We start from the raw sequence: 25,863 nt of genomic DNA on the forward strand, positions 1-25,863 counted from the left end.
TTGTAAGCTGTTTGTTTCCTCTGTCTTAAATCAAAGATTGGGTGAAAAAAGTCAAAGTTCACAGGCTGAAAAGAACTTACCACAGAATCTCCAAAATCGGAGTTGGAGACCATCTAGAATGCTCCGCTGTTTCATGCCAGGAACAGCTTTCTGTGTGGTACTGTTTTTGCTGTTTACAGTCACATGACCGCATCCTAACAGTCTCTTTTATGATCTGCGGTAAGTGTACAGTAAGGTCACTTGGGTAATTCAGATAACAAAGGCCCGTTCTTCTCTGCTCGTTTGTCCAGCATCTTGTTTGCAAAGGTCCTAGCCTGGGGTCAGAGCCGTGGTGCTTGGAGTAAGTTCTCACCAATTGCTTACATGGACCTTATCAGCGGACGTAGAACAGGAAAAGAAAGAACAAGGATAAAAAGGCTAGCGAGTGAGGAAGAACTAAAAATGGAGAATGAAAGAAAAGATGCGTGAGAAAAAAGAAGGAATAAGAAACGTGCACAGCCAGGCTCCCTAGAACGCGCAAGAGTGCTTTCGCCGTCCTTGGCCACAAGGTGGCACCCTTTGAACTTTCTTTCCTCATCAAAATATGAAAGGGGCGGGGGGGTTGAAAGGAGGGAGAAAAGAGTAAGCACTCCCCCAACCAAGAACAATTTGAAAACCCACCCCAAAATATTTAAAATCTGGGACAAAGAACAGTCAGGACGGAACTGCTTCAATTGCAAAACCTCAGCGCTGCCTCCCGAGCGGCCCGCCGGCCCGAGTCAGGAGCAGCCCCTTTAAAAAAAAGCGGACTACAGTATTGGGATTCTTGAAACCCGAAACCTAGAAACAGAATCGTAGCGGAAACCAGAAGGAAAACCTTGAACTCCTCCAGACAATTGCTTCCGGGGAGTTTTTCGGGAGAGCGAGGGGGAATAAAGGGCCCGAGAGGAGGGCCCCTCGGATGGCGCGCCCCTGAGGGTCCTGGCGAGTTCGAGGAGCGTGGGGAGGAGAGGACCATACCCTCTCCCTTGGGCTGCAGGTCATGGCCACCGTGGAGCAGAAAGCCCTGGGCATTGGCTTCAAGTGTCTCTCTTTGGCCACTTTTGTGCTCATCTGCGCCGGGCAAGGGGGACGCAGGGAGGAAGGGGGTCCAGCCTGCTACGGGGGATTTGACCTGTACTTCATTCTGGACAAGTAAGTGCCGTGAGTTGTTCCACCCTAGGCTAAGCTGATGATGCTTTCTACCCGGGCTGGGCTCCTTGGCAGGGTGGCTTTGGGACAGGCGCGCATCTCCAGGGACCCAGAGGGGCCGCGGGAGGTGGCGCTGGCCCCAGCTCTGCGCCTTTGTGGACCGAGCGCGCGTCCCCATCCTTCCCGGCTGCAGGAGCAGGACGGGCAGGCGTCGCTGCTTGTTCTCCAGACAGCTTCTTCTCTGCCTTGCTTTCCGGCGACCGAGGCGCCTGAGTTTGAGGATGGGAGTGTAAAGATGCTGTTGACCTACTACCTCTCTGTGAACCTTTTCCATTTGCTTTAGAATCCTTGGTGAGAAAAGCTGACTTAGGAGAGGTAGAACAACGTTCAGGCACGTCTAAAGTAAGCGGCGTGGGCTTTTAAAAGCCAATCGTCTCTTGTTTAAAAACGCTGCCCTACATATTCCTTTTCCCTGGTTCCTCATCATAGAATGTAGGCAGACTGGGCACTTCGTGGAAATATAAGGCGAATTTCTCCACTTCACTAAGTTTGAGGCTAGGGAGTTCTTTGTTGTGGGGACGTCTTGTGAGTTGTAGGATGTTTTGTGAGTTGTAGAATGTTGAGCATCCCTGGCCGCTACCCTGTAGATGCTGGTACTACCCGCTCCATAAAGTCCCCCACCCCACTCCCCAACCCCCACTAGTCTCTCCGTGGTGACAGACAATAATGTCTCCAGACATTGCCAAAAGTCCCCTGCGGGTATATTTCTCCTCCCTCTGGGCTTGAGAAACCCCGATGCAGGCGAAGTCAAGTTCTTGGCGATTTGACTGGTGGGCTACCAGGGAAGTGCAGGAGCCCTGGTTTTCTTGCAAAAATGGATGAGGCTTCAGGACTGTTCAAGGGAGAACTGAACTCTGCCCAATCTCCCGTAGACTTGCCAAGCCACAGTCATTCAAGGAAGTTGCCTGCTATCAACTAAAAAGCAGCTTTAACAATAAAAAGCCCCTCAGCGAAGATCAGTGCTCACTAGCGTCGTGTGAGCGCCCCGCTGCCAGGACGGGACGCTTGCTGGTACAGTGGAGGGGACATGAGTTTCACAGACTGGAAAGTATTTGCGAGTTGGAAAAAGAGTCCTGCAAAGCAAGCTGGCCAGCTAGACACCAAATGTGCTTTGCAGTTGCCCCTGGAGTTTGGTTTTTTTCCGTAAAGGCTGTTTTGAACTCCAGATTCTTTGGATGAAAAGGGAGATCTCTTTCCTGCAGATTTATGAGAAGGTGGATACTGAAAATATACTCCAGTGCTAAGAAATGGAATTTCTTTTGTTACTTCTAGCGGCTGGGATCACCAGCTCACAGATTCAGACCATCTGAAAACACAGATGCCCATCATTTTGCCTTTTTTTTTTTTTTTAAAGCCAGTTCAGAAGAACATACAGGAAGCTTGAAAATGGACAGAATCACCATGTCCTGGAATGGAACAACTCCACATTGCAGATTTATCAAACTCTTTCCAAATTACCTTATAGATTGAATTAAACTTTAAAATCAGAGTTCTGAAAGAATTTTGTTGGTGAGAGGAATTTAGCAAAATGATTCTAGGTTTATCTTAGAGAAAAAAAAAAAAAACAAGTATTAAGAGCTAAAACATTTTGGAAAAAGAATAATGAATACTTATATCTCCAAATATTAAAATGTACTGTGAGGCAAATTAATAAAACACAGGATGGCTTTTTAAAAAATGGTTCTTGAACAAATGGTTGGTCCATAGGAAAAGAAGAAGTTTAGATTTACTCTTTACCCCCCCCACCACCACCAAGATAAATTCCAAGAGAATTAAAGATTTTAATGTTAAACATTTAATTGAAAAATGAAGTATTGAAAGAATTAGAAGAAAACTTAATGAGTATTACTGTAATCTTAACTTTGGAGCTTTAAAAACAGTAGCAACAATAAAGAAAACTGCAAAAAGATTTAAATATATTAAAATCTGACATGTCTATAAGCGAAAAAAATGCCACAAATAAAAGATAACAAGTTACAAAAACTTTTGCAACATAAATTCGCCTCTATAGAGTAACCTTAAAATGTAATAAGCAGTTTTTAAAAGATCATCTCAGTAGAAAACAGGCTTACTATATGAATAAATCACAAAAAATTATGAAAGGTAATAAACAAAAAAGTTCAAGTTCCCTAGCAAAGAAATGGGAAAATCAAACAAGATGTAATATTTATTACGTTGGCAAAGATTTTTAAAGAATTGTAATATTCAGCATTGGCTAACTTGTGGGAATGAGGGCCGTTGTCATATCTTATAAGGAAAATATACATTTGGTTTGGTCTCTCTAGGTCTGTGCTCTCCAGTAAAACTTTCTGTGATGATGGAAATACTCTCTTTTTGTGCTTTCCAGTACGGTAGCCACTAGCCATATGTGGGTATGGACTCCTGAAATGTGTCCAGTGGGACTGAGGAAATGAACTTTCTATTTTATTTAAGTTTAATATAAATTTCAGTAGCCATATGTGTCTATTATTTTGAATAGCATAGACAAGAAGATAGCATGGCAACATGTATCAAAGGAAAACTCCAAGATAGTCAGAAAAGAGTGCCTATATGTTCGTGGCTGTGCTGTTTATGATAATGAAGCTGAAAATTATCTGAATGTACAACAACAGAGGCTTTAATAAGTTAGACGTGGTATATACATGATATTGAGTACACATGTTATACATGCATGTAAGATATTTTTAGGAGAAACACAGTGCACATAATATACTCTTAAGGGAAAATACAATTACCAAACATTATACGCTATGTTTCTACCTTTGTAAAAAATGCTAAACACATGTGTCTTTATTTACCCAATATGTAATAGTATTTGTCTGTAGAAAGTAGAATTTTAAAATTCTTTTTTTACACTTTTCTGAATCTTCAAATTTTTCTACAATGAATGTATAGTACTTTCATATTCAACAAAAATAAGTTATTTTGAGTTTTTAAAAAGTCACTTCAAGTGTGAGGGGACTCTCTTAACCAGAGTGCTGAACTCCAAGCCCCTCACAGTTATAGAGGATTTGCTTTCATGTCTAATCCTGGAGTACATTTCTAAATACACCATAGGGTCCTTGGCAATGTTGAGGACCCAAAAATGCTCTGGGAAAAAAATGGTGGGGAGACCTTTACAGGTACCTACCTTTACATGGAGGTGGACTCCTCTGACTTCTTTTAGTTGTCTTATTGCTTGAAGAGAGGGACATTTTTGTGCTGAATGAGAAAGTTGCTAGAACTTGGTATGATAAGCGTATGCAATTCCAGTTTGCCATCTCGATTCGAGCTGATTTATGGGATTGTGGAACCCAAAGCTGGGGGATGGGCCACAAGCCAGTGATAGCAAACAGTCCCCCAGCTGGTCCCTAAAGACATGGTCTTTTGTCCTAGAAAGTACCTCCCCAGAAAGTGCTGTCCAGCACCCAACCACTACAGCTTGCAAAGGGAAAGAGTGCTGATGAGTTTTTTTTCCTTGGGCTTCTCAGATCCTCTGGCGGACAAGACACTGTAGAGGCTGAAACCAGTGGCTCACAAGGCAGTAGATTCACCATTCTTCTCCCCACCCCTCAACTCCCTTTTTTCCCAGCGAATGGTTCTCTTCTTTTCTGTGACATTAAACCTCAGCTCATTTCAGCTTTAAGCAGAATGCACCTCTGGCTTGGAAGAAACCCAGATTATACATTTAATGGAACGTCATGTTTTCTCAACCAGAAGCAAAGACTTCATAATGATAACCTAGACTACCACAGTAACACAATAGGGCATTATTAGTGGCTTTGGCCACGGAGCTGATGGACTGGGCTTCACAAGGCTTTATATGATGGAATTTTATGTTCATTCAAGCATGCTTTTCTGGTTACAGTCAGGAAAAGTAGACTGCTGGGAATTCAATCAGGGATTTGAAAAGTCAGATTTGGAAGGACTTTATCCAGAGGAAAACAGTCAAGGAGCAGCTAGCCACCTTAAATCTCCCAGAGGGCCCTCTAAGATTAGTGCACCCAGTTGGCCAACCCATGGACATGCGTGGACCTTTCCTCTCTTGCAGGGCTCTTCTGTTATTACACTAGATATTTATATATCACATATTGGTCTGTTTTATAGAGAGCTGTTAGTCACTTAAGTGGAAAAAATGGACTCTCCATCGTGAGTCTGGGGAAGTGCTGGCTATATTCATGTGTGCCCTACAGATTTCAAAAATAGAATGGTTGAGTGGGGTGGGGCAGGAGAAGTGGAGGAGATAGTGAGCTGGAGGATGGCAGTAAGCCTTGAATAGTTGACCTACAGGGTTTCCTAAAGCCACAGCCTGTCACCCAACAAATCCTTACATTTGCAAAGACCCTCTACAGGCTCACTGTGTGGGCTCCTTCCCCATTAGAACTCCCCAGCTCCTCCCTCCACGACGTCTTTTCTGTTCAGCACCAATTTTCTCTTCCTCTTTTCCCCATACAAAGGGACCCTGTCTTGCCACTCATGCAAGTCCAACCCCAGCATCCAAAATTGGGTGGTCACATGTGGTGATGCTCTGTAGAACCCTTCCTATGTGTTACACTTCAGAGACACAGTCATTAAATGGATTTTTATAACATTAGACTGGGAACCACACCATGTTCTGGATTCCCAGCTACTAACTTACAAAAGAAATCTTTAGAGTCAAAACGAAAGTCTCCTAAAACTTACACCGTCTCACAAGTGCCCCAGAGAAAACCTTGCTTGGTTGCTAGGGCAAACGCACTAGTGTCTAATTTACTGATGAGAAAACTGTTCAACCTTGGTCAACCCACTGGATTAAGTGACCTGTGGAAGGACCTAGGATTAGATAATGACAAAGCTGGGATGCTGTCTGCTCCTGACTCTCAGCCCAGCTCTTTCCACTCATCATTGCCCTGTGCAGTTGGGTCATAATGAGAAGCACATGGCAATACGACTGGGTAGATTCCAGGAATTAAAAATCCCTGCATCAGAGTTTCAGGAAATGATGGTGCATAAGGCAACTAAGGTTACTTAATTGAGGAGCTACTGCTCTGCTGTTAAAGCAGTTCTAAATTGATTGAAAGTTTCAGGGTCTCCAACCCTCTGCAGCCCATGGAGATGTTCCAGAGGTCTGGGGATTACCTGATGGGTAGCAGGACTCTAAGGACCTCTGATTATAATGCCCTTAAAGATCTGATAAATTAATAATTTGTTCACATTTAATCCAGTGGAAAGGGGAAATTCAACTCTGTAGACATGTTAAAACTCACAGATGTAGCTTGTTTTCAGAAGTGCTTTGGAAGAAGACTTCCAGTAATGAAAATGCAAACTTGACTCTGAATAAGGAAGACAGAGTTCATTAGAAGGTACCTTGAAAATGATACAGTAATAATTCTGAGAAGCATCAGGGAAAAAAGCTTTTCAGGGCCTTGGAATGTCTTCTTTTTGATATCAAGATGGATTTGATGGTTTTTCATTATTCTTCCTTAATTGAAAGAATTGTAGTTTTGGAGAGGTCTTATCAGGTCAGGTAACAGTTGGTAGAACTGCTTGCAAATTGGAAGGTTTGGCTTATGGTTCAAAATAAATAGGGCAGAACTCTTTTGTTTTATTCTGTGCTTCTGTCTGGGCCTGCCAAGTAATTACCTCTATCTGTGGAGACCTGGTAAAACTCAGTGTCAAGCTGAGAATAGAATCCAGGAGTGCTGGAGGAAGGCACCCATCCTGAGATAACCTGCAATTATCTTCAAATCCTGTAGGACTCCCAACAGTCCAGGAGCAAACTCTGGCATCCCTTAGTGAGACTTGGCTGTCACACAAATGCAAATAGGATTTGCCCATCCTAAAGGAAATCAGGCCTGGGTGTTGATTGGAAGGACTGATGTTGAAGCTGAAACTCCAACATTTTGGCCACCTGATGCGAAAACCTGACTCATTTGAAAAGACCCTGATGTTGGGAAAGATTGAGGGCAGGAGAAGAAGGGGATGACAGAGGGTGAGATGGTTGGATGGCATCACTGACTCAATGGACATGGGTTTGGGTGGACTCCTGGAGTTGGTGATGGACAGGGAGGCCTGGTGTGCTGTGGTTCATGGGGTCGCAAAGAGTTGGACACAACTGAGCGACTGAACTGAATTTAGACCATGTGTCTATTTTTGATATGATGTCCAGAGACTGTATTTTGCCTCTTGCAGTGATTACTGGGCAACAAAAGACCAAGTGGGTATTTGGCTATTTCCTGATGTGTTTCCCAGACATACCACGTTTGTACTGAAAATAGTGATTAGATTTCTTCCATCTGGAAGAGCTGATTCTTTCATTCATTTGGCATAGATTTGTTCTCAAGTCTGATCACAGGTGTGTGCTCCAGTAAAAGTACAGGTGACAATACCTGTTGTCAACACTGTCCTGTCCTGGAGGCTGCAAGGAATGGAAGAAAACAGCAAGCAGTCCAAAGCTATTTGCTTTTTAGGTAGGAGGACATTAGAAGGACTCCAGGCAGGCAAAGCTAAAGGCTCTAATGAGGATTTGGGGCGGGGGGCAGGTTAGGTTGGGCTTCCCGGGTGGTGCTAGTGGTAAAGAACATGTCTGCCAACGCAGGAGACATAAGAGACACAGGTTCGATCCCTGGTTAGGAAGATTCCCCCAGAGAAGGGAATGGCAACCCACTGCAGTATTTTTGCCTGGAGAATCCCCATGGACAGAGGAGTCTGGCGGGCTACGGTCCATAGGCTCGCAAAGAGTTGGACACGAATAAAGTGACTTACCATGCATGCAGGTAAAGTCAATTTTAGATCAAAAAGGAGAAGAAATAAGTAAGTGTACTGAGTCCATGTTACCTGCCACGCATTGTGTAAACATTTTGCCTGTATGATCCCATTTAGTTATCTCCTTTATAACCACATAAGGCCATGATCACTATTTGACACATGAGGAAACTGAGGTTTAGCAAGGTTAGCCAAGGTCATTGTAAGTGGTGAAATCAGCCTCAAATCCAGGCATCTCTGACTCACGATCTATGCACAGAGATGAAAAGAATCTAAGCATGCAGGAGAACATTGACTCAGTCAGTGCAGTTTATGGTATGCCATGGTAACAAAAAATCCCCCAAATCACAGTGACACAAAACAGCAAAGGTATAAATCTTTGTAATTTCTGTCTCTGCTACACATCTGGTGAGGGGCAACAGGGGCTCTGCTCAGGGTGCTATCCTGGAAGCTAGACTGGTGCAAATTCCTCAGTACTGGCTTTTACCATCATTGCTGCAAAGGAAGGAAATGCTGGAGAGTCTCTGGCTGGAGCACTGCCAATAAATTAATGATTTGTCCAGATTGAATCTGATGGGAAAGGGAAATTCAACTCTGTAGACATGTGAAATGACATGCATCCTTCACTCACAACCCACTGGTCAGAACTAGTCACGTGACTACTCAACATCACCACCACCATCGCACCATCAATACTACCACTACCATCACCACACACGCAGGTGTGCGTGCCAAGTAGCTTCAGTCGTGTCCTACTTTTTGGGACCCTGTGGACCATGGTGCACCAGGCTCCTCTGTCCATGGGATTCTCCAGGCAAAAATACTGGAGTGGGTTGCCATGCCCTCCTCCAGGGGATCTTCCCAGTCCAGGGATCAAACCCATGTCTCCTGCATCTCCTGCATTGCAGGTGGATTCTTTACCCACTGAGCCACCTGGAAGGCCCACTGCCATCACCACCAAACCAACAAATAGGGTGTGGAAAAATACCATCCTCCTGTTTTTCTAAAGGGAGAGGAAAGCCAGATATGGGTGGGCATGAAAAGTCTTTACTATAAACCTTTAACTATACACTACTTTTGCCTGAGTAAGCAAGAAAGGAGTAGTCCCTGGGAGAGGATATAAGGATAAGACTTCTGGTCCAGGGTCAGTGTTGATCCATGTCTTAGATATGTTCATCAACCTGGAATTACAGTCAGACACGACAGTTCAAATCCGCCTGTGTGGCAGTGATGGCCTCTTGTTCTTTTCCTTCCTTGCCCATTGCTCCCATTCTTTACATGAAAAATTCAGTGCAGTGGGCACGGGATTAAATTAGACTAAATAGAAAGTAGAAATGAAGATGAGACATGTTTCCCTGATAGCTAAGTATTACATGAATGTATTCAGAAGCTCAGAATCCCTTTGTTCATAGTTTGTGGACTATGAGGGAATTTGAAAAGCTGTGAGGGGAGAGCGGGATGCCCAGGTGATGCTGGTGGTAAAGAACCCATCTACCAATACAGGAGATGCCTGAGACAAGGGTTCGATCCCTGGGTCGGGACTATCCCCTGGAAGAGATAAGGCAACTGACTCTAGCATTCTTGCCTGGAGAATCCCATGGACAGAATAGTCTGTGGGCTACAGTCCGTAGGGTCGCAGAGTGTTGGCTGCAATGGAAGCGACTTGGCACCCCTGTACACCAGGGGAGAGCAGCCCCTGGAACACTGAGGCAGCCAGGCTCAGAGGATGCTGTGTGTTGCAGAGGCTAATTCCGACCTTGAATCAAGAGTATCTGGGTTCCAACCAAATGTGTTTCTCAGTGAAGGTGTCATTGCCATTTTCAGTGGACAGTTCTTCACTGAGAGGGACTGTAGGATGCTTAGCATTTCTGATCATTCCTTTGTAAATGCCGTGAGCTTCTAGTCATTGTGACACTCAATAAATAAATACCTCTACATATATCCCTAAATGCCTTCCTTGAGGTGGTACCACCCTGGTTGAGAACTCCTGACTGAAAGAAAGCAGGTAGAGCAAGGCATGCCAGTGATACTGATTTTAGGCATCGTAGGACTACATCTGATGAGGAAGAGCATTTATCTACAGGAGGAACCAGAGGGCCAGTGGAAACTGCTGACCTTGGAAATGAATGTGCTCAACCAGTGGTTCTCAACTAGGGACCAGATCAGAACCTTAAGGGTCAAGGGCAGGCTTGTATCTTTTGGAAAATTTCCCAAGTGATTGTGATGTGGTTCTTTCCCTCCCACAATAAATCATGAGAGTGAACAGAAAGACCAGAAAAGCTGTCCTATAGTGATGGCCTTGTTCCTCTCTCATGCGGATGTGGCTAAGGAAGCAGACACCTGATAACTGAATGCCAAGCAGAGTTCTTACTTTAGATGGTGGTATGGAAGGCTCAACATGATATAGCGAAGGAAGAGCCAAGGTCACAAATAAGCCATGCTTTGCCCTGCTGTGTTGGCAGGTCCTGCGTGTGTGCATACACATGGAGGCCGTAGTGTTTTCTAGGACAATCCTTTGTTCCCTTTCTGTCAAGATTCCAGGCAGGAAACATACCCCAGTTCCTCAGGGGCATGAACTGGACTAATCACAGAGGTTAAGAAAGCTGACTTTGGAATCAGGCATTTCTGGCTTTAGATACCAGCTCAACCTTTTACTAAGTTGTATGACTTGAACAAATTTTTTAGCCTTTCCGAACCTCAGTCTTCTCATTAATAAAACAGGTATTAAAACTACTGCCTCACAGAAGTATCCTGAAGATTAAATAATATTCAATTAAAACCCTTAATGAAGCATTTGGTATGTGAGTGTCCTAGATGATGATAATGGTGGTGGTGATGGTGGTGACAGTACAGTGGTGGTGATGGGGATGATGGTGGAGGGGGCGACAGTGATGGTGAAGATGGTGTTGATGGCGATTGCAGTGGTGATGGGGATGATGGTAGAGGGGGCGACAGTGATGGTGAAGATGGTATTGATGGTGATTGCAGTGGTGATAGTGATGATGTGATGGTGGTGGTGATGGTGACAGTGATGGTATTGATGGTGATGGTAGTGTGATCAAGATAATGGTATTATTGATGATGTGATGGTGGTGGTGGTGATGATGGTATTGGTGGTGGTATTACTGATGATGGTATTGGTGGTGGTGATGGTGATGATGGTATTGATGATGATGGTAGAGGTGATAATGATTATAGTATTATTGATGATGTAGCAGTCGTGGTGGTGGTCGTGGTGATGACAGTGATGCTGGTGGTGGTAATGGTGGTAATTACCCCTAGAGGAAATGGATGTGTTCCTCTAACAAAAGACATCTCCTTAGATTATAAATTGGACTTCCTGTCTAGGGTAAGGAGTACATCAGTTCCATTCAGTATTTATCAAACTTTGCTAAATGTATCAGATTACAAAATGCCTATGACATGTTCCTGGCTCTAAAGGATTTCACAGTTTAGCAGAAGAGACAAAGGGCTAGGGAAACAGAGTTGGTGAAATAATGAATTTTGATTGAGATTAGAGAGGTTTAGGAGATTTTCTAGAGAAGGTAACCGGATCCAGGACTTGAACCTCAGGCAGGGTTTTGCCAGGTGACAAAGTAAAGAAAAAAACATCAGTGCCCAAGGAGCAACACAAGAAGGTGAAATGACACATACTCTTTGTGATGTAAGCATGACAGTGAGGGTGACAGAAAAAGAATCTGGGAAGAGCAGGATTTTTCATATCAACAGTAGGTTACGGAATTATGTTGGGGGAAATGGGAAAAAAAGAACAAATGAAATTGAGTGACTTTGTAGGGTGGAGTACCAGGACTTGATGAGCAGTTGGCTGTGAGTGAGTGAGAAGAAAGAGCTATGAGGGGAAGGAGTAGGTTTCAGAAGAAAAGAGGAGTTTGGTGTGGACATGTGGAGTCTGAACACGTAGGACATTTGGGTGAAGGTATTGAGTAGGCAGTTGGATTTATACCCTGTAACTGGGGAAAAAAAAAAAAAGACTTGAGAGTTGTCAGCCCAAGAGTAGTAGATGAAAATATGGATATGATAATAAATAATATGGAGATAATATCAAGATAATATCAGGGTTAAAAAATGTCAAGGAGAGGTGGTATTTAATGAGGAAGATGGCCAGGGTCCAACCTCGAGGAATTGCCAAAAGGAATGTCTGGGCCAAAGAAGAAACTCCATTAACTAGAGGTGAGAAGAATTCACCAGAACAGTTAGAAGAGAAACAGCTAAGAACTGTTACCACTGAGGCCAGGAGAGAGAGAATTTCAGTGGAGGGATGACGAACTAGATGTTTTCCCCCTAAAATCATCATCTCCGTTCCTAGTCTTGGGGGCAGCATCACCCATAGATCTAACCACGTAAGCCAAAAGGCTGGGATGAATCCTCTTATACGCCAAAGCCTGGCAGTGTCTGCTCCCACATCTCTGCTTTGTCATCTCCTTGCTGTACTGTGCTTAGTTGCTCAGTCGTGTCCAACTCTTTGCAACCCCATGAACTGTAGCATGCCAGGTTGCTCTATCCATGGGGATTCTTCAGGCAAGAATACTGGAGTCAGTTGCCATGCCCTCCTCCAGGGGTCTTCCCAACCCAGGGATTGAACCCAGGTCTCCTGCATTGCAGGCGGATTCTTTACCATCTGGGCCACCAGTGAAGCCCTATCATTACCTTAGTTCAGGCCATTTCCCACCCAGTTCATGGAAATGTTCTCTAAATTGGTCTCTTTACCTCCTCTTTTTTTTTAACCTTTCCCCCTGGGGCTTTGCAGGTGGCTCAGTGGTAAGAATCCGCCTGACAATGCAGGAGATGTAGGAGACATGGATTGGATCCCTGGGTCAGGAAGATTCCCTGGAGTAGGAAATGTCAACTCATTCCAATATTCTTACCCAGAAAATTCTGTGGACAGGGGAGCCTGGCAGATTACAGTTCATGAAGTTCCTAAGAGTCAACACACCTGAGCATGTACACACTACTCTATAGTCTTGACATTGGTACCAAGTTGATCTTTTCATCTCCCCCACTCCTTCAACTTCTAAATACTCCCCAAGTTCTTTCAGTATAAAATGTGAACTCCTTAGCAAGGGATTCTAGAGCTTTTTTGCTCTGATTACTATGTGTTGCCCTTAGTTTCATCTCTTACCACACCCAACACCCTTACAATTTCCAACAAAACTGTTGGTGTGCAGTTCCCTGAACTAACCCCATGCTCTTTCTTGCCTTTAGCTTTAGTGACCTCATCACCATTTCCATCTTTGTATAGGTGATACCCTCATAACTTTTGAGATGATACTGGCATTTCTTCCCTTCCCGTCACTAGCTGTGGGCTCACAGTGGTACAGAAAAATTGAGAACAGTCATCTCTTTACATATCATCTTCATTCTACATTTGTTCTTTATTCAGAGTCTCTCAACCCTGTAACAGCTCATATCACATAGTAAGCAGCAGAGGGGTCCATTATCAAGGCATGGAGAAGAATAACCCTTGGTGTGTGTCCTCTGAGGTCTCATTCAGTGGCCTTATCTTCTTTTCCTCATACCCTGCTGCTTAACCATATACAGCTCATTCCTGTAGGAATCACCTAGAACAGGACTTCACCAACACCTTTTGGCAAAAGGATTATGATCAGAATCTTAACCATCATTATTTACATAAAATGTTGTGTTAGTCACTCAGTTCAGTTCAGTTGCTCAGTCGTGTCCGACTCTTTGCGACCCCATGAATCGCAGCATGCCAGGCCTCCCTGTCCATCACCAACTCCCAGAGTTCACTCAGACTCACGTCCATCGAGTCAGTGATGCCATCCAGCCATCTCATCCTCTGTCGTCCCCTTCTCCTCCTGCCCCCAATCCCTCCCAGCATCAGAGTCTTTTCCAATGAGTCAACTCTTTGCATGAGGTGGCCAAAGTACTGGAGTTTCAGCTTTAGCATCAGCCCTTCCAAAGAAATCCCAGGGCTGATCTCCTTCAGAATGGACTGGTTGGATCTCCTTGCAGTCCAAGGGAACTCAGTTGTGTCCTATTCTTTGCGACTCCATGGACTGTAGCCCACCAGACTCCTCTGTCTATGAAATTCTCCAGGCAAGAATACTGGAGTGGGTTGCCATGCCCTTCTCCAGGGGATCTTCCCGGCCCAGGGATTTGAACCTGGGTCTCACACATTGCAGGCAGATTCTTTACCATCTGAGCCACCATAAAAGATAATGCAAATATCAAGTTTATGGAAACTATATAGAAAATTTACAAAAAAGAAATATCCTAACTCAACTACACTCCAGTCACAATAATAAGCAATATAAGGTCAAAGGAAGTACAAAATGCCATTGGATAGCCATAATCTAACCATAAGTAAATGGATGGTACATTCCAGTTCATTCCTCGCCTGTGCTTGTCCCAGTATAATTATTAGTGGCTTCCTAGTTTACTCTTGAAAGTGTTTCAGTTTGGATTTTAAATTATATGGTCATCCTGATTATTGACTGTCATAAAAGACACTATCAAAGGAACACAAGAGGATTGAAGGCCCAACAGGTGAATCCTCTGATACACCTTATTCCATTAAAATGGGCAATCAGTTTGGCACTTCTGATTCCACTCAAGTACACCAATTTTAACCTTGCCCTGGCATCCCCATTCCCAAATTCTCATAAAAATGTGTGGAACTTCTGCAGTACTTCTCGCTAACTTAGCAGCCTAACACTACGAATTGTAATCGTATGCTTCCTCCCTCCATGGGGAGGCAGTGTTGCACAGGTGTTAGGAGTACAGGCTTAAACACTGGAAAGACTGGAGGAGAGTAGTGTTTGGACTAAGAGCATGGACTCTAGGGTCCTTATCCCAACCCTACCACTCACTTGTGTGCCCTTGAATGAGTTACTTATTCTCTTTGTGAACTAGGTTTCCTCATCTGTGAAAAGGGACCTAATAGTATTATCACATAGGGTTGTGCTCAGAGCAGAATGCTGCCCACACACAGGAAGTGCTCATTAAGTGCTAGCTATTATTAAATGGCTTCTCTGGTGGCTCAGTTGGTAACGAATCCACCTGCAATGCAGGAGACACGGGTTTGATCTCTGGGTCAGGAAGAACACCTGGAGAAGGAAATAGCAACCCACTCCAGTATTCTTGTTTGGGAAATCCCATGAACAGAGGAGCCTGGCGGGCTACGGTCCATTGGGCATCAAAAGTGTCAGATATGACTGAGGGACTAAACCACCACATAATTAAATGGCAATGAATGTAAAGTGCTCAGCACAATACCTGCTGCCTAGTAAGTACTTAGTGCATGTTGTTCTGTAATTAATCTTCTGGATTCTAAAGGACCTACCATGCATTCAAAAATCATTTTGCTGCATCAATACATATCTTTTTTATTTATATATACTACAAATATATCCAGCAAGAAAGAACCGAGAAAGGTCCTATGCTGAAGGCATTGGTGACTTTTGGAAGTGTTGCTTCAGGACCTCATAAATGCAGAAATTAAGGTTGAATGAACTCAGGGGCTTAGTTTGAGATGAGAAAGGAAAGAAAGTTTGTTGATGACTTCTGAAAAAGAAGCTGAACACAGACAGTTAGCTTCTTACTGCCTTCCCGACCATCATCTAAAACTGTTTCATCCCCTGAAAGTCTTCAGAAGGCATCCGGGGAAGCCTGCGTCAGGTCCACGCAGGACGCCTGCGTGTCCGCCACCTGCGTGGAGGACAGCCACACTGACCTCCAACACCCTCGTAAGAAATTCCACTAGGAACAAAGCAGGTGAGCTGAGTTTGCAGGAGGTCCAGCCGGGTCTGCTTTCAGTCCTGTTGCCAAGTTAGAAAAACATGTAGAGGAGGGTTCTGGAGGAGCCTCAAGAACAATCGCAAATCTGGAAGTGAGTCTGAAGGAAAGACTGTGACATCAGAAGAACAGAGGCCACCTCCACGGAGCCCTGCTACCCTGCGGCATCAGTATCACCCAGAGGCATCTGTGCGGGACAGTCGAGGGGAAAAGAAGCCACAAAAGAGAGAGCGCACGAACACCGGGCATCTTCATGACAGTGACTCCCTCCAGCATTGCTGAGTCCTTCCCACATATCCTGGGCCTCCAGGGAAATGGCAGTCCTGTCTTTGATTATGTGGATGCAGTAGGGATCAGGAATGAGGTCAGATACAGCAGTGTGAACTTGGAGTAGACATCAGGTCCAAAAGCCCAACATATGGCAAGCTGGAACTGATGTGGCCCTGTCCAAAACAAACACACTAACTTTGCAAGGATGAGATTCCTTTGTGAAAAACGATGAAGAATTATTCCATTCCCTACTCTCCCCTAATTGATGGAACAATAACATAAGCTTACTTTAGCTATTAAGGCCAACTCCCTTCCCCCAAACTAAGTTCTTTTCTTAAAAAAAAATTTTTTTTTTCATTGCAGTATAGTTGATTTGCAATGTTGTGCTGGTTTCAGGTGTACAACAAAGTGAACCATTTATACATATACATATAGCCACTCTTTTTTTTTTTAAGATTATTTTCCCATGTAGCCCATTACAGAGTATTGAGTAGAGTTCCCTGTGCTATACAGCAAGTTCTTATTAACTATCTTATATATAAGTGTGTGTATGTCAATCCCAGTCTCCAAATTTATCCCTCCCCTCCCTTATCCCTGGTAACCAGAAGTTTGTTTTTTACATCCATGACTCTACTTCCATTTTATAAATAAGTTCTTTTGTACCTTTTTTATTTTTTAGAATCCATATATAAGCAACATCATACGATATTTGTTCCCCAGATTTAGTTTTTAGAGAAGTTTGCAAGTTCAAGACATTGCCATATATATGGCAAATATGAGACCCAGTTATACCTTCCCACATTGAAAGATGAAAATAGGGCCTACAAGATTTTAACAACTGAAAATAAATGATGTAACAAAATTCCTGAGGTGGAAGAACATGTCTATGGAAAGAATTTTCAACAGCAAAAGAAGTTAGTTTTAGCACCATATGTTTTATGATTTCAGTGACATTAAATAAAATAAGAACTTTGTTAGGTGATAAAATATGAAAGGAGAAGAAAAGGGACCTAAAACAGTTGAGGAAATATAAAATAATACAGAAAAATGTAAAGTCATAAAGCCACCTGAGAAGCAGTAAAGAACTGACAATGCAGAAAATGAAGGATGAAGGAATGTTTGAGAAGTTCTTATAAGTTGAATAGGAAATGAGTTACACAAAGATGATGAGAGAGAAAATGATAAATAATGAATGACAAAAATAGATATCCAGTATACCAGATAATTTGCATTGCTAAAGAATAATCCAGAAGAAGCACTCGACAATTTGATAGAACTTCCCTGATTAAAAAACAAAAACCTGAAAATGTAGATTTCAACTCATCAAGTAATAATCAAAATTAATTAAAAGAGATTTGTACTTAAACATTTCCTGGTAAGAATGTTTAATTTCAAAAGCAGAAGAAGAATTTTATGAATGGGAAAAGATACAGGTTACCTACAAAGGTTCTGCAACATTAAATGCTGGAAAAATTTAATGGATAAATTTATGAACAAAAATGTTCTGTCAAGATGTCATTTACATGAAAACAGAAGGAGATTTTCAAATACATACAGATTCTTCTAAAAGGGGGAGTGGGGATAATTTTCTTTAAGAAATTACTCAAAAAGTGAATCAGGGTTTTAAAAAACTTAATAGTGATTATATAAAAGAACTTCCAATGACCATCCAAACCATTTAAGCAAATATGTCTCATTAGTATTTTCATTAAATTTGGAGATGATATTACATCAACTAATAAGAGCAGTCTGTTATGAGAAAGGAACAGCTGAAAATAAGAAACTTTTGGAGAGAAAATATGCTGTTTCTGAGTATTCAAATTCATTGGAAAAAATGACCACCACAAAGAATATTACAAAAATAAATTCAACTCATCAAAAGACAGTTTAAGAAACTTTTTCCAGAACTCAAGCAGAAAGAATACAGACATTAAAATTATGAAACCAGAGGTAAGTAATACAAAGGCATAAAAAATTCCTCAGACATAAAAAAATCCAAAATATATACCACCCACATACCTTTATTAAAAAAATATCACTTGAAAGTATTGACATCAAAATGGAAAACTTTTGTAAATAAAGGATATGAAAAAGACATAATATAAAAGAAATAGAAGTAATGGCCTCAGAAAAGTTAATGTCACAGTAATGTTATCAATGAGGTTGTACAGCAAAATTTAAAAGTTAAAGAATGGATTCTCAAAACAGAAAGGGAAAAGTATAAATTTTTTTATGCCACATAGAAAAAATTGCTCATACTATATTCACATATACTGCCCCCCTAAAATGAAGTTTACTTTTATCTAGCTTACAAATCAGTCAATCCTAAAGGAAATCAACCCTGAGTATTCACTGGAAGGACTGATGATGAAGCTGAAGCTCCAATACTTTGGTCACTTGATGTAAAAGAGCCAACTCACAGGAAAAGATCATGATTCTGGGGTCGCAAAGAGTCAGGCACAACTTAGAGCCACCCCAGTTCTCTCAGTCCTATGGCTGTGTGCTTGAAGGGGGCTCATTGTGTCCTCGTGTCTTGCACGTGAAGGGTGCCTCTGACTTTTCTGGCATCCATAGTACCATACCTTGTCTTGTCACGGTCACCTGGTGTTCATCCACAGATCACATTGCTGGCTTTGACTGGTGGCCTTTCAGGCTCATTTATCACATCTTGCTTTCAGACAACTAAAACTGTTGTCTTAACAACAGTTAACAACAATTTTAACAACAATTCTGTGTTGAATTTGCACCAAATGTACCAATACGTGATATCAGAAATATCTTTAGACTTTTCTTGCTCTGTGTGTGTGTGTGTGTATTGGAAAGGTAAATTAGTGGAGGTGAAAGGATTACATATTTTGGTCTAGTATCTTCCTGAGCATTCACAAGAAAAACACAGTTTAGTTTACATCTTGACACAGTATATGTGCATTATATACCTACACATAGTTAACTGAAAGTTTTACATAACATGACTTTCTGTCATGGTATACAATATATTCTGATATTTCTATTCTATTTCATTTTTATTAACTGTTGGCAACATCCCACCAAACTGATTTCCCAAATCACTAATAGGTTGCATTCCACAGCATAAGTCATTGCTGTCATAGCCTTCAGTGAGGTGGACTAACAGGGAAATTCCTTACAAGTCAGTACAGTGGGGCTGGGGTCTCCAGACACAGATAGGAGCAGGGTGGGTACAGTGTTCAGTGGCTTGACTTGGGTCTGCACTGAAGACATTGGAGAAGGGTAAGAGTTGCTGTCAGCTTTTAGAGCAAGAGGGAGGCTGGTTCATGACTCCAGCCAATCAGAAGAGGACAAGAGCTGAAGATCTGGGCCCCAGCCAGGTAGGGTGCAGGAAGGCTAGGAGGAAGGAGAGAAGGGCCAAGGAAGAAGTGGAGTGGGGTAGGGGGTCAGAGGGGGATACAGATGAATGCGGGGCCAGAATTAATTGCCTGTTCTGCTCAGTGGGCCTGAGGTTGCCCTAGCCTTGCAGGATTAGCTGGGGACCTGGTGGGTCACTGAGGACATGAATGACTTCAACTGGGTGGGGCTGAAGAAAAGCAGGACCTGACAGTTTTATAATTTCCATCCTTACTGGGACTATGCTCTTCCAGGACTAAAAGACTCCTGGGTGATGTTTCCAACTGTGAGCTCTCTTTATTTCCCTTTCATTTTGCTCTGACCCTTATGCCAAGGAGAGGACAATTTAAACTCAATTTGGAGCACTTAATTCTTTCTGACTGGTTGTATCTGTGGCTAATGGAAAGAGCTTGTGTTTTTAAAGGAGCTCAACCACAGGGAAGTTTGGAAACTCATATAAACACAAAAGAATGTGTTTCAGAAACAAATCAGAATGACACCCAGGGTTCTTCTTTTGCTGTTACTCTTTGCATATGAGATCCTTGAAAGTAACTGAGCAGTAATCTGAGGACCAGGTCAAGTTCCATGCAGACCCCTCTCTGCAAACACACAGTGAATACACAAGATGTATTGACTTTCTTATCAGGCTCCAAACCTTGGAGAGGGCCTAGAAAAACAAAAATAAGTAAGGAGCCCTGGAGCTGCTCCCAGCAATTACCTTCTCAGGGGACCAGTGGCTTCGCCTCCTTGTGGTCTGGGGAACCCTTCTGAAAGCCAAGCAGAAAGTGATGTGAAGAGGAGGTGACTGATTTTGAGTGGATCCAGATATAGTAAGTGAATCTTCAAGCAAAGAACTCTGTAGGACTGTGTTCAAGCAGAATTCCCTGGGAGGCTGCTTGAATTCCAAATTTTGTTGAGATATATATTTGTGGAGCCAAAGCATGAGCTCCTAAGAAGGGACCTGAATTCTCTACAGCATCTCGATACCCAGTGGGCTCACGGAAATCTTCAGGGGCTAGAATTGCATGAGTTAGAATTTAATTGAGGCAAATATCTGGGACATTTCACATCCACTGACTTGGATCTAAAACATGGATATTTCAACTCTTTGACTATAGTTTGTCAGCAATTGTGTGTTAAAAACAATTCTAAAAACAAAACAATCCACACAAGTTCAGTGGAACCTTAAAGAGCCTCTTGATGAAAGTGAAAGGAGAGTGAACAAGTTGGCTTAAAACTCAACATTCAGAAAACTAAGATCATGGCATCTGGTCCCATCACTTCATGGCAAATAGATGGGGAAGAAATGGAAAGGGTGACAAACTTTATTTATTTATTTATTTGGGGGAGCTCCAAAATCAGTGCAGATGGTGAGTACAGCCATGAAGTTAAAAGACGCTTGCTCCTTGGAAGAAAAGTTAGGACCTATCTAGACAGCATATTAAAAAGCAGAGACATTACTTTGCCAACAAAGGTCAATCTAGTCAAAGCTATGGTTTTTCCAGTAGTCATGTATGGATGTGAGAGTTGGACTATAGAGAAAGCCGAACGCTGAGGAATTGATGCTTTTGAACTGTGGTGTTGGAGAAGACTCTTGAGAGTCCCATGGACTGCAAGATCAAACCAGTCAATCCTAAAGGAAATCAGTCCTGAATATTCATTGGAAGGACTGATGCTGAAGCTGAAACTCCAATACTTTGGCCACCTGATACAAAGAACTGACTCATTGGAAAAAAAAAAAAAAAACCCTGATGCTGGAAAGGATTGAAGGCAGGAGGAGAAGAGGACGTCAGGGGATGAGATGGTTGGATGGCATCACCAACTCAATGGACATGACTTTGGGTTAACTCCGGGAGTTGGTGATGGACAGGGAGGCCTGGTGTGCTGCAGTACGTGGGGTCACAAAGAGTCAGACACGACTGGGTGACTGAACTGACTGAGGCAGGACTTTTTGTTTCTACCCTGGGGCTTTGGTAACAATGGCTGGATGAGCCATTATTGAAGAGAACATCAGGGCTCCCATAGCTGGGATGTTAACATCAGTAATTCTTGAACAGTCTAGCATGATAAATGAGATATTTAACATACTGTAGGGTAGAGAGAAGCTTCCCCAACCAACACCTTACTTCTGGCTGTGACCAGAAGTCCACATGGGTCCTCAAGCTTGAAAAGAAGCCATGTTAGAAAATGGACACACCATCTTGGGCTGATTATTCTGGGAGTATCTACTAGTTTAGATTCCAAACGAGAAAATCAGTTCACAAGGCAAAGTACAGGAGAGACACGCATGTTTTAACAGAAAGTCCAAACAGAATAAAAAACCCAGTGTATCTTTCCCCATGACAGAAGGGCAGGAGTCTGGTTCAGGGGGGTAGTTTTGAGATCCTCCATGGATGAACTAGTTAAGAGTTCAGAGTTAGGAGTCCAGTTGTAGCCAATGGGTGGTGGTGAGGCAGGGGAAAGGACCATGGCACCAAGCAGGCAAGCCCCTTCATCCTGGGGATTTGGGTTAAAGAGAAATGAGCTGCATGCCCAACAAGCTTACCTCCATGCTAAAACCATAAGGAGCTGCCATGGGACTATTTCCTTCTCTAAGTGATTATTTGATCTTGGGGAGCACAGAGCATGCATATGTGGGTTAAGAAGGGTCAGTCCTGAGGACTAGAAGGATTCCAAGGTGCAGACTTACATAATCCTATATTCCTATGCCACTTTAGTAGCTGAAGTCCTTTGGGGTCCCATGTAACAAAAGAGAAAATAAAGTCAATGTTGTTCCCAGAATCTTTGAACATTATGTTTACCCTCAGTGTTGGAGGGAATCGGCTATGCACATCTCAAGGGTGTCCCAAAGGGGATATATTTTGGTCAAGGCTTATATAATTGTGTAAAGAATGATCATGAGTACATATGAAACAACAGGACAATTATTAGTAGAGTTGGGATGGGAGAAGCAAGCCTGTCAATATCCCCTTACCTCTTGTTTTATCTTATTTTCTTCTTGAGAAAATACAGCACCTGCCCATTGGCAAGAAAGTGTTCCAGACGGCTTTAGAATTTTCTCAACACTCCAGAATATTTCTTGGATCTTTCCTTATATCTAGCATCTAGAAATCAAAGATGAATACCAACATTTTCTAAATTTTACATGTCAGTCAGATAGAAGAATAGTGCAAATGAAATATTTTAAGATAAAAGAAAATGTGAATTAATTAACAGTGGGTGATCCTTTGTAATAAGTGTGTATATGTGTGCTGTCACTTCAGTTGTGTCTGACTCTTCGTGACCCTATGGACTGTAGCCCACCAGGCTTCTCTGTCCATGGGATTCTCCAGGCAGGAATACTGAAGTGGGTTGCCATCCCTTCTCCAGGGAATCTTCCCAACCCAGGGATTCAACCCGCGTCTCTTATGTCTCCTGTATTGGCAGAAGGGTTCTTTACCACTAGTGCCATTTGTAATAAGTAAAGGAATGCAAATGATTTGTGCTCAATTCTTGAGGACAGAAAACTACTAACACAAAAAGGATTTACTTGAGACCCCTGCTTCTTTAGTAGACAGCCAAGAATAGACCCGCAACTCTAGTTCAAGTCCCTACTTCAACTCTTTACCTCCCTTCCCAGTTTAATTCCCTCACTATAGGACTTCTCTACTGATGAGAAAATCAGACCTGGGATGGAGGAACTGTGGGGATTCCTCTCCAGTCATTAGGTATCTTATCCTACTCCTCACTGACCAAAATTTCAGATGATACTTGTCTGGGTCATAACACAGCATTGCAAAACACAGTATTGCATTTCAGAAGTGGGCATAGATGACCAGTGTTCAAGGAGATCTCTTGATTCTAGTGGGAAAGAGTTGTAGAATTCTAAGTAGACTGTGGTTAATAGTCACGTGGTGGCTCATCGGAAGCACATACACAGCACTGAGCCAGATCTGCCAGACCCTCACTAAGACCCCCAGGACCAGAGCATCTACCCTTTGGCTGAAGAAAGGGAATCAGAACCAGTCTTTGAGATTTTAAATATACAACTGAAACATGTCCAAGAGGATGGCTGGGATTCTAATGAAAAACTTTTCAAAGCTTTAAAAGTTTAGGGCTGGGATATGCTCTTCTGGTGAGCTATTGGGAGACTCCCAGTTGCATTAAAGTCAGGGATCTACCATTGATTAGATCAGATCAGATCAGTCGCTCAGTTGTGTTCAACTCTTTGCAACCCCATGAATCGCAGCATGCCAGGCCTCCCTGTCCATCACCAACTCCCGGAGTTCACTCAGACTCACGTCCATCAAGTCACTGATGCCATCCAGCCATCTCATCCTCTGTCGTCCCCTTCTCCTCCCGCCCCCAATCCCTCCCAGCATCAGGGTCTTTTCCAATGAGTCAACTCTTCGCATGAGGTGGCCAAAGTACTGGAGTTTCAGCTTTAGCACCATTCCTTCCAAAGAAATCCCAGGGCTGATCTCCTTCAGAATGGACTGGTTGGATCTCCTTGCAGTCCAAGGGACTCTCAAGAGTCTTCTCCAACACCACAGTTCAAAAGCATCAATTCTTCGGCACTCAGCCTTCTTCACAGTCCAACTCTCACATCCATACATGACCACAGGAAAAAACCATAGCCTTGACTAGACGAACATTTGTTGGCAAAGTAATGTCTCTGCTTTTGAATATGCTATCTAGGTTGGTCATAACCTTCCTTCCAAGGAGTAAGCGTCTTTTAATTTCATGGCTGCAGTCACCATCTGCGGTGATTTTGGAGCTCAGAAAAATAAAGTCTGACACTGTTTGCACTGTTTCCCCATCTATTTCCCATGAAGTGATGGGACCGGATGCCACGATCTTCGTTTTCTGAATGTTGAGCTTTAAGCCAACTTTTTCACTCTCCACTTTACCTTCATCGAGGCTTTTTAGTTCCTCTTCACTTTCTGCCATAAGGGTGGTGTCATCTGCATATCTGAGGTTATTGATATTTCTCCCGGCAATCTTGATTCCAGCTTGTGTTTCTTCCAGTCCAGCGTTTCTCATGATGTACTCTGCTGCTGCTGCTGCTGCTAAATCACTTCAGTCATGTCCGACTCTGTGCGACCCCATAGACGGCAGCCCAACAGTGACAATATACAGCCTTGATGTACTCCTTTTCCTATTTGGAACCAGTCTGTTGTTCCATGTCCAGTTCTAACTGTTGCTTCCTGACCTGCATACAAATTTCTCAAGAGGCAGATGAGGTGGTCTGGTATTCCCATCTCTTTCAGAATTTTCCATAGTTTTCTGTGATCCACACAGGCAAAGGCTTTGGCATAGTCAATAAAGCAGAAATAGATGTTTTTCTGGAACTCTCTTGCTTTTTCCATGATCCAGCAGATGTTGGCAATTTGATCTCTGGTTCCTCTGCCTTTTCTAAAACCAGCTTGAACATCTGGAAGTTCACGGTTCACATATTGCTGAAGCCTGGCTTGGAGATTTTGAGCATTTCTTTACTAGCATGTGAGATGAGTGCAATTGTGTGGTAGTTTGAGCATTCTTTGGCATTGCCTTTCTTTGGGATTGGAATGAAAACAGACCTTTTCCAGTCCTGTGGCCACTGCTGAGTTTTCCAAATTTGCTGGCATATTGAGTGCAGCACTTTCACAGCATCATCTTTCAGGATTTGGAATAGCTCAACTGGAATTCCATCACTTCCACTAGCTATGTTCTTAGTGATGCTTTCTAAGGCCCACTTGACTTCACATTCCAGGATGTCTGGCTCTAGGTCAGTGATCACACCGTCATGATTATCTGGGTCGTGAAGATCTTTTTTGTACATTTCTTCTGTGTATTCTTGCCATCTCTTCTTAATATCTTCTGCTTCTGTTAGGTCCATACCATTTCTGTCCTTTATCAAGCCCATCTTTGCATGAAATGTTCCTTTGGTATCTCTGATTTTCTTGAAGAGATCTCTAGTCTTTCCCATTCTGTTGTTTTCCTCTATTTCTTTGCATTGATTAGATAGGCCCGTTCATTGAGGACCTGTACTCTAGAATCATTGGCCCCTCTGGGAAGGCTCCTCGGGATCACATAGGGTCACAGGAATTGGCTGGAGGTATCTGAGTCTCAGGCCTGAGACACTCATCCAAACAAGGCCAGAAGCCAGGACCAGCTGGCAAAAGATCAGGAGGCATCCATGAGCAATAGAGACGTCTCCCCACGCTCTTCTTCCTTCCTTCCATCCAACTAATAGGTAGATGCTGGGGAGGGAAATATCCTTCACATTCTCACAATGGAAGCTTGAAGAAAAAAAGTGATGGCAACCCAGTATCCGAGGATGATGACTGAGAGATGAACACAGTGCCCTGAGATCCCGGGGCAGAAGCAATGAGCCCCATCTGTGTTGGTCAAAGGCAGCAGGCAGAGATCAAGTTGGCTCTTACAGATAAGTAGGAGTTTGCCAGTGTGGACATTGTGTGTCTCAAGCAGATGGAATGTATAAAGGCTGAGAAGCTGGAATAGAGAGTTTTACTGGAAAAG

At 43.0% G+C, this 25,863-nt stretch overlaps 1 protein-coding gene across 1 annotated transcript in view; it reads left to right on the top strand.

Moving 5' to 3' along the window:
- The first annotated feature begins 678 nt into the window (after positions 1-678).
- The window catches only part of ANTXR1 (ANTXR cell adhesion molecule 1), a 258,189-nt gene continuing 233,004 nt past the window's right edge, over positions 679-25,863 (top strand). Inside the window, exon 1 of the mRNA XM_019970429.2 lies at positions 679-1,173. Within this exon, the coding sequence (XP_019825988.1) occupies positions 1,022-1,173 (152 nt within the window). The 5' untranslated portion in view covers positions 679-1,021. The remainder of the gene's footprint in view (positions 1,174-25,863) is intronic.

This window comes from Bos indicus, chromosome 11, assembly GCF_029378745.1.
Source record: "Bos indicus isolate NIAB-ARS_2022 breed Sahiwal x Tharparkar chromosome 11, NIAB-ARS_B.indTharparkar_mat_pri_1.0, whole genome shotgun sequence".
NCBI lineage: Eukaryota > Metazoa > Chordata > Mammalia > Artiodactyla > Bovidae > Bos > Bos indicus.